General features: G+C 31.2%; 1 protein-coding gene across 4 annotated transcripts in view; it reads right to left on the bottom strand.

The window, feature by feature from the left end:
* Hr51 (Hormone receptor 51) overlaps positions 1 to 10186 on the bottom strand; it is an 18712-nt gene extending 8526 nt beyond the window's left edge. For all 4 annotated transcript variants that reach the window (XM_070653774.1, XM_070653776.1, XM_070653772.1 and 1 more), the window contains exons 1-2: positions 9496 to 10186; positions 8924 to 9236 (exon numbers count right to left, since the gene is read on the bottom strand). In XM_070653774.1, the coding sequence (XP_070509875.1) occupies positions 8924 to 9236; positions 9496 to 9532 (350 nt within the window). In that variant the 5' untranslated portion in view covers positions 9533 to 10186. The remainder of the gene's footprint in view (positions 1 to 8923; positions 9237 to 9495) is intronic.
* Positions 10187 to 10447: the final 261 nt, after the last annotated feature.

Raw genomic sequence — 10447 nt, forward strand, 5'->3', positions numbered from 1 at the left:
AATAATTTTCTTTGATTTTAAAGAGGATGAAGCATTAGGAGTCAGTGAATTGGCAAATAATTTACAATGTAATGACAACATTTGGAATGAAAACAAGCAACATAAAGTAGAGAAATATAAAAAAAATGTCAGACCTTAAAACCTTCACAGCATGATGAAAAATGAAACATGCTGTATAGTCAAATCGAAACAAGTTTATGTCTATGCTGCAACTGTCATGTAGCATTTCGTGTTTGTTTTTAATATTTTTTTATAAATTTGGTTAATGACTCGAATTATAATTTTGTATCATTTTCTTATGATATTGACACCTCTTAATTAGTGAACCAGCAATAAAACATAACTACTGATTTGAAGATTAAAGATATTGAAAAAAAATTCAAATATGTTTGACTCATGCTGAGGTGTTTAATTTGAATACCAATTAACATTTTCTTAACATTAATTTGGGAATGGTTAAATGGAGAGGATTGGAAGTTAACTGTTGTGTATAGCTACATAAGTAAAGGTTTTTTTGGATTATGAGCTAAATCAAATCTATGACTAACATGAGCTATTCCTGATTGGCAATTAAAAGAGCCAATTTCGGGCGACATCAGAGGGAAGTCATGGATCTGAATTGACCGTTACAGCCAGCAATACAGAATTCATAACTTTTCGATTATAAGTATCCCAGCCAACACTAAGAACACACTTAATAATTGGATATCCCCTTCCTGGGACATCTGAGGTATGTGTCCCAGGAATGTGCGAACAACAAGAGGAGTTGTCTAGTTAATGCCTAGTTATAAGAACGATCGGATCCGGATTTCAGTAGTCGTCCATCTATGTATCTTAATATTAATTCGATGAATCAGCTCGGTATCAGTGTCTTGCGAATATTAGTTTGAGAAGCATTGTTTACTCACTCTGAATTTTGTAAGACTTGCAAATTGAGCCAGATAAGAATTTATCCCAGATTGGCACAAACTTATTTTGTCTGAAATTAAACATACTTACACAGAGTTTCGAATCTACTGCAAAGCTGCCTTCGCATGGATCTTATTATTCAGTCCGCTTAGTTGTCCATGTTGACAAAATTTAAGTGTGTGCTGTTCTGGATTCCATTTTACCATCATACATATCCTCAAACTTCACTTCAATTACTTTCTTTACTATTAAATCAAATTAATTTAAGAAGAGTCCCATTTATGGACATTAAAAGACTCAAATCCATCTCTTTCACTCAGTCACACAGACCACCCCACAGTCTTTATATAAAAAAGCATTTAATTCACTCTGACTCTTTCAATTGCAAACAGAACTGCGTCAAAGTCATCCACAATTGACATTTACTTTGAGGAATGAATGACGACAAAATATATCAAAAAAGGAAGAGGGAATAAAGTTCTGAGGTATTATGTGGGATTATCCACAAAAAAACATAAAAACATTCAGCCATTCTCATCCTCTTCAAACAAAAATTTTTGTTACACAATTCAAGTTGCAGCAGCTATTGAAAAATGATTTTATTATGTAGTTAAGCCCTAAACCACCTTCCATTACATTGCATTACATTTTTGGTTCCTACTCTTCTTATTGTTGTATATAATGCCAATGCCGATCAAATCAATCCCATTTCAATTCAATTATGATGTGTGTTTTGATTGATTCCAAAAATAATAATATTTTGTAGGATGGAGAGATGGAATTGCTGAATGTGAATGACTTTCTCTTTTTTTTTTGCTATAGCATCAATTTTTGCCATCTGAGACAAGATTTTGTGATTTTGAGAATGCTTTGCCCGAGCGGTATTGGTAAAATTAAATGAAATTCCGACAGACATGGAGCATGCTCAAAAAATTTGATTGAACAGGCTCCATTATCTACGCATACTCATGAGATTGGTCATTTAGTTGTTACGGAAAATAAGAAATTTCAAGATTCGAAACCTAATTGGCAACTTCAGAAGCCAACTAAGTGACGGATCACCATTGATATGTACGGCCAGCGAAGTAAGCAATTAATAAAGGATTCGAACCGATAACGTCCGAACTATCAAACCAAATTTGACCCAGCACATTGCAGATTGCTCTACTAAGGCACTTAACAGCCCTCGACCGAAACCCCACACGATATGTAGTTGGCATTTAAACATGTAAATGGTCCAAAACTCGTATTTTGGTCTAATTTACAGACATGTGACATCCAAGCACTCCACAAGACTGTTCAGAAATTTATAAATACCAAGTTTCCCCAAACTCTTTTAAGGCACTATTCATAAATGACTAAATATTCATCACAACAAAACTTTTTAATATGCAACTAAAAAAAATTATTTTTGGATATACATTTGTGTTGTTGAAAGATTAATTAAAAGTGAAGTAGGTAATAAAAGACCAATTTACGGTAAAAATATCTTCATACTCTGATTTCAATCACTCAAATCGACCCGAAATCTCTTTTTTGTTATATTTTTATTGCATTACTGTCGCATATGAGGCATAGAATATTTTTATGAGAACCCATAATAACATAATGTAATATAAAAATAAATATTACGAGGGGTTTGAGTGTTAAGGGATGAACGGCATACTGCAAACATTGAATGATAATCAACCCTAACTAATTTAATGCTAGTGTTGCTATATTGCTGCAATTTTCCATTTAATTTCTATTGACAAATTGTTTTAGAATTGAAAAATGTTAACAAATTGATTAGAGTCATTAGGAACTTGCTTTTTTGCGTTTGGTGTTTTGTGAGTGTTTGATGCTCTTGAAAGTCACGAAATTTGTTTAAATTTTTGTTGAATTGGCTACATTGAATAAAATCATCAAAGTTAGCCTTTTTGGGAATTGAACCTAACCTATGCTGTTTTGTTCGGAACTTTACTTCTTCTAAGGTTCTAGAGAAAGAACATACACTTCTTCACAACATAGCTCAAATGGGACTCGAACGCATGTCTTACGAGATTAAATCAGATGTTCTACTACTGAGCTACCTGAGCTACTGAGGGTTGTTAGGGTTCATGACATAAAGCATACTTAAACCTTCATTATCTATCCAGCGCTTATTAAATAGCTCTTATTGTTGTTTTGGACAACAAATCTAACAGTTGTAATGTATAGGAAGTGGTCACAAACAGGTTTATTGTCAGGTTTATTGTCTAGCCATTCGTCCACAAATGAATGACTTCAAAACTGCTAAATGTCCCTCTATAAGCCACGATACCCCTAATTCTATAACACAACAGACCCTTCCATTCAACTTACCCTAACAGGTATAAAAATTCAATTCCTCTAAGTCACCAAAATCTACAAATTTTTTTCTTTCCATCCATATGCAGCTTCTGTCACAAACCAAAGAACACATTGAATTCAAAAATAGCGTCAATTGTGGGATGATGAAAAAAAAATCAATTCCTTTTGTATATTTATGCAAAGCAATGGATTAAGTAAGAGACACCCGGGATCGAATATTTAATGCATTTGAAAACAAGAACAATTTTTTTGGCACTTTCTGTATAAATAGGAATGAAAATTGAGTAGGGAGACGATGAAAAAAAAGGCGGATGTAATGGAATCAAAGCGAACAATTGAAAATTCAATTTTTTTTGTCGCCTGGCTTTTTATTCTCTGCATTACAAAAGGGGCCAATTTTAAAAATTGATACTATTAATTAAATTACATTTAAAATTCAAAGCTGTTAAGGCACTGACTGATGAATTTAATTTTTTTAAAGGTCTTTTGCATAATATTTGTCGTATGCCGTCTATGTGCGGTACTTTAAGAATTTAAATGGCTTATTAAAAAATTTAAGCAACTTAAACGGAATGTAGTTTAATTAATGGTTAATACATGATAATGTTCATATCATATGTTAATGTTTTTTGGTGCTGTTGATTTGGTTTGTGTCCATTTAAAGTCAAAAACCCTTAATATTAAATTCGTGACATATTTTTTACTATTAATAATTGTGTTTGAATGTTTTTGAATTTAAATTTTGAATTTTGAATCAAAGTATAGGCAATTATCAAGCAATCACATCCCGACTTGACTGTACAGGTCTGTTTCTAGGAACATGTAATGTCTTCGTGATGTCAGTCTTATAACAAGACAAACAAATACTTAAGTTACTGATAAACAACCTTTTTTGCGGCACACTTTGATGGTTTGCATAGTCCGAAGCCGTACCTACTAGTGTGCAGCGGCACACAGTCGGTTTATCACTGTGTTATATTAAAAACTATCTATTTAGCGTATGTTCAGTTTTAGAATCTGTCTGAGCAAAGTGGAATATGGAGTTTTAAGCTTGAAATAGGCAAATCTGCAAATCCGATATTTAGGATTCTATTGCCGAGTGATTAGACAACAGATCGGATATCAATTTAACTCTATTGTTCGGACGAGAGTCCGATTCCAGCCACAGACCGATCTGAAAGCCATTGCATAGATTGTTGTCGATATAACAAGGATTTGAGAAGCTCCACATAATTTTTGATTGCATACCCAAGCGGCATTAATATGCCAATGTTCCTCAATATCCCAATAGTTTCAAGTTTATAATGCAAATAATAAGTTGACTAACTTCCAACAAAAAAATGGGTGTATCCATTGCAAAAACTGTTAAAAACGATATTTTGGCACAAAAAGATGAGTCCAGAATATCAATGACATTTAATTTGTACAATATTTTAGAAAGTCTCAAAAAAATGCAGGAATTAATAAAAATTTCCTATGAATAAAATTTCCATATTGGTTGCTTGAATATCTACCCTTTATACCCATAAATTCACAATATTATTCATACATAACCAGTTCCAGTCACACATAAATGCAATAATAATAATGTTAAATGCAACATTATAAAGTCTAAACTTGTTCTATCCAAATCATCAAATCACCATCACTCAACTAAATATAAATTTGAATTCGATGAAGTGACTGACACAAGCAGACGTAGTAAGCATATATATCTACTATACACAAAAAATTCAACCATTTATTCATACACAAAATGTGATTTTATTATCCGCTTATAACAACAAAAAAAGAGAATCTCCAGGGCAAGCAAGGAGGTACTTAACATTGCAAATACGTGCTGAAAATTTTTTATATTTCGGGCGCATAGTAGATGCGCTGAACATTATATGTATATGTATAGTCATGACAAAAAAAAAGTTCACAATTCAACTTGGGTGTGGGATATAAAGCAAAAGAGGATGATGTGACCTGAATAATATTAAGGAATATAATTCTATCGACTTGTACTGTACAAGAATAAAAAGCCATAGCGGGAAGTTTTAAATCAAATCAAAGAACTCCACAAAAGAGGAAATTGATGATTTTTTTTGGAATGTGAAAATTTTTTTTGCTCGTTTCCTGGGTCTGACTAATGCTTTGTGTTCGTCGATAAATGAAAGATAATCCCCATAATAATAAGAAAATTAAATTTGCGTGCGCAGTCATACAGTCACGAAAATCTCATCAAATTCAATTAATTTAAATTCATTGTTAAGAACGAGGATGGATTTTTGTGCCTGTGCGTTTGGGTGACATTTCAACATCATAAGTGTGTAGCCATTTTGAGAAAATTGATTCTTTCCCATCTCCACTCACGACACAATTTTTCTTCTTTTCTCTGTTCCTTTATGCCTTGCGATGGAAATGAAACAGAAAAAAAAAGTTTTAAGGCAAATTTTCATTTGAGGATTTTTATCTTTTCTCGTAATGTTTTTTTATTATATACCATAAGAATAAATGGCATCTTAATTGCCTTCCATCTTAATTCAATTTCACGCAGGAAGAGATAAATTTGACAGACTTAAAAAAGATGATTTTTCTTTGTGAGTTTTGTTTTTTAAGAGTGATTTTGGGTAGGAAAAAGCGACTTTTTGGGAATGAAAAAGCTTCTGTTGAGGGAATTGAGTTAGAAGATGTATGAATATTAATTGCCTTAATGGCTGAACATTAACAATAATGCAAATAATGTAATTAATTGTGAATTTTACTAAAAAATCTACAAAAAGACCGTTAAATTTTGAAAATTTCTGAAGAAAATATTCAAGTTCAAATTTTGAACTTCAAGAAAATGTAAACAAAAATATTGAAATATTCGTGAAAATTTGTGTAATTTAAGTGGAAATTCATTAATGTAGGTAAGTTGGCTTAATATATAGCATCATAGTATCGCAATTGTAATTAAAGCTCAAGCTAGAAAGTCTGATTTTTTGTATTTGACGAATCATGAACTTAAGTTACTACAATTCTTAAGTGAACATGAATTCGCATGTAAAGTTTGATTTATCACTAAATGGAAACTGTATTCATATAGCATTCACACTAACTAAGCCTTATTCATTTGAAACACTCAGGTTAGTACTGCAATATCTTCGGATTTGGTATGGAAAAGTCAATTTCAAAAAGTCGTTCCATGTACAATTAGAGCCTACTTCAATAGAACCAAAATTAATCTGCATTTAATTCCAATAGAAAGCAAGTTCAGCACACGACAAACTGCACATAACATCCACTCATAACAAGCTTCAATAAAATTTGCTATTCATTCTTCTTTTTATGATCGTCATCAAAACAGCAATCACCTGCTAAATGTAATATCATTTTATATTACAGTTTCGTTACTGTTCTGTTATCATTAAATTGTAATGTATGACACTTTTTTTGAAAGGGACGAATACTTGAAACTTTGTTTCGATGTAATCCTTAAACCTGCTACGCTATATTTGCCGATTCAACCCCTGATAAGTCATACATCTTTATTAATATCTATTTAAATATAATTTTATTCCCTAAAAGGTGGTCACAGTTGGTAAAGTGCCGTTTTTTTTTGTTCGGTACGGTAAATTGTTATTGCTCTCGAGGGATATGAAGACATTGTGTAATGATTTAGAGATTTTTTTATGTTTTTTTCTTCCTCCGTGCTGCTCAATTATACTGCTAAATACTTTCTGAACACACATATCAAATATTATAAATGATTTTGAGGCAGTTTTATATCAACATCTATCTTTTTTTGTTATTTTATTTTGACACATTACGTAGGATAGAAGCATAAAATGTTTTAAAAATTAAAGAGAAGATGTGAAGAATAGAATCGCACATAATCCCTTGATCACACTACAAAAATGATTAATTTTTACTCACTAACTAAGTCTTTTCAATTGAATTGAGGAAGATTAGGAAATTTCTGCTTTCACATCTGCTCAGAAATTTGTTTTTTAGTAGGATTCATTGTCTGTGCACAGATACACAAGTGAATGAGTAAATGAATGGATGAACAAGTGGATGGATGGAAAGTCAAAACAACTTGAATAAATTACAATAATTGATTGTTTCTACAACACTACTGAATTTGTATCGAGGAAAAAATTTGAGATGAAAAAGTGAGTTTTAAGCTTATTATGGATGGAAACTTTAAAGAATTTTTTGAAAGGAACAATTTTTTTGGCCTACGAGAAACGGAATATTGCTGATTATGTGTATTTGTTTAACTCTTACTTATTTAATTTGATAGCTTTATCCTGAGAAGATAAAAATATTTAAAAACTAACTAAAGGCATATTAATGTTAACTTAATGATTAGTTCTAACACTGATATAGTTCTTCTATAGCCGACCAGAAATATCGCTGGCTAATTGCCAAATTCCAAAATCAAGTGCATTACTGTCAACACAGTCTTGTTCCACAATTTAAAATTAAATTGGCTTTCCTCGTAAATATTTAATTTTGATTCAAATCTTTTCAAAAAAATTGCGTCAGTATCCGACATGGAAATGAACTAGGATTTTATGTGAAAAGGTAGATGGGTAAATCAAATTTTAATCCTAGATCTATGACAAACAATTCTTAGTCGATTTAGAAAATTTTTAGTCAATTTTTGCAGTTCCCTTTTTACGGAGATTTACCCAGATTCTTTTCAGTTCATACTAGATTCTACTTCGATCCCAACAAGTATCCTAATATTTGACCAGACCTTGCAAAGCAAGTCAAGAAGGCCACATCATAATCTTCAAGTATTCGTCACGGATAAATTTATTAGCGCTTTTATTAGGAATCAAAATTATTGTCAAATACAGGATGCTTCCATTTGGTGTTAATAAAGTTATCCATGACGGAGACTTAAAGAACTCTTAAAGCGAAACCTTTTTAACAACTTTTCAATTTGTGTCGTTCGGGCAGATCACTAATTCTTATCGAAAACGTCAAATGAGTAGATAAAGCTAAACATCCGGTAAAGGTTATCGATAAAGAGTTATAAGTAGCAAGTGAACTATGTAACTAGTAGACTAAATTGCTGTATTCTCTTATCTAACATTTAAATCCAAAATATTAACAAAAATTCGGTGAAACATGACACATTAATGAGAATTATTAAAAGAGGCAAGCGCAAGTTACAATTTTTAAGAATATTGAGCTTATTTGAACAATTTGAAATTATTTTTCGATAATAATGAATTGAGGTAATGTTACAGAATATTTTGAAAATTTATTTGAGTCGCACTTCTCATGTAAAACTGTATAGTTTTCTATTTTGTAACAAATTAGTGTTCTTTAGATAATTTTTTAGTTCATTTTTCTTTCAAATTTACAATTTTCAAGTTCACAAAATCCACAAATTGTGTTAAAGTCTGATCTAAAATTCTCAGAAAATTGTCTATTCTTCAAACTTAAATAATTCAGAATTTGATTCAAAATATTCTGAATTTTTGTTTTTTAAATCAAACTTTTTGTTAATTTCCAAATTTTTTAAACTAACAAATTTCCAAAATCATTAAAAACTTGAGATTTATGTTCCATTAAATCACAATCTCTAAACCTTAGAATGTCCACACCAAGATGCAATTAATTATTTCACATTTTAAACGACTTCTCTTAATTAAAAATAAAATTCCTATAAATAAATTTCACAAGTCACCAAACTCACCTATAAATCAATTTTCTCCTGACACTTCGTTTAAAAAAGCCACTACATCCGTTGCATGCCAAGATTCCATAATGTTTACCAGAACTTGTATCACCACACACGACACACGACAATCCAAGTGTTGATAGATGATTTTTGCGATTATTTTGCGTTCCATTACCATCATTATTATTAGCTTGTACATTCTTCACTTTAATTAAATCTGAATTTTGTGTTTCCTTTTGTGTCTTAACTGGACTATGTAAATTAGCAGGCCACGATAGAAGCTTTGATTGTGGAAATGTGAATAGATTTGGTGACGTTGAGCGTTTCTCTATAAAAGCAAATTTTAAAGACATTTTTGGAGTTTGTGCTTGTCAAAGTATCTTCAATAAACTGCCTCACACGAAAGTGATATGTGAGAGATGAGACTGAATTATTCGAACACAAAGTCAAATAACGAGTCCCAATTGAATAAATATAAATATGCAATAGATCAGATGAGGCTTGTCGTGATCCGTTCACAAATTTTTATCTTATGTACAGCTCATCGATGTCTTAAATTTTTTTTTGGAAAACACTTGAGTACATACCTTCGCTCATGTTTGTGGCACTTGTTGTTAGTTCCATTTTTATTAAGTCGACAAAAATTATTTTTTTTTAATTTAATATCCTTTGTTTTTGGATGCTGTACGCGATTCTTGTGTCACTAAGTAGTAAGGATGTCAAATCACACTAAATAATTGTGTCAAATTCACTCACAGTTCACTATTTTTTAAAAATATTAAATATCTGCAAAAACTATATCCTTATTTAAGAAAGGACAACATCACAATGCGAGTTCAACCAACCCACTGATTTATCAGATGGTGAAAAATCATATAACGAACCCCATTTTTTTATTTTTTTGTTACACACTCACTATACGGCAACGAGATTGAATTTTGATTCGCTCTTCTTTCTTGATGTTATTTTTGCTGTCACGTAAGCCACAACCTCCCTATATCCTTTTCTATGTTATATTTTTTTATATATATATATTCTATTCTATATCCTTTATATCGCTCACTCTCCTTACATCATATACATGTGTGAGTTATGCTACAGCTTCTTCTTATCATCCTTTATATGATTTTTTGGTAGAAAAAAAAACTTTTTTTTTATGTACAAAAAAATTTTTACTTTTTTATATAAAAAAAATCAGGAAATTTGCTTAAAAAAATTATGACTAAGGTCCTTAACCGTCTTATCGTGATGATCCTTTCATACTAAAAAAATTTTATTTAAAACATCATGCTGGCGGAGAGAGGATAATTGCTATGTAGCACAACAGCAGATTGCAAAAATTCAAAAATTGATAACCATCATTGTTGTCATGCGCAAAGCATTAACTTTTCTTTTGATTTTTACTTATCAAATTATGAGTGTGGCTTTTTATTTGATTTTTCCATGTTCGATTTTCCATTCGGTTATGTTTGTGTTAGATGTTAGCTTAAGAGCGCTTGCTTGAAGCTTTCAAGTACGGTGACACAGGGATGTACAATG

Source organism: Chironomus tepperi, unplaced genomic scaffold (genome assembly GCF_022539635.2).
Source record: "Chironomus tepperi strain 1889 unplaced genomic scaffold, CSIRO-AGI_Ctep_v1 contig_73, whole genome shotgun sequence".
Lineage (NCBI taxonomy): Eukaryota > Metazoa > Arthropoda > Insecta > Diptera > Chironomidae > Chironomus > Chironomus tepperi.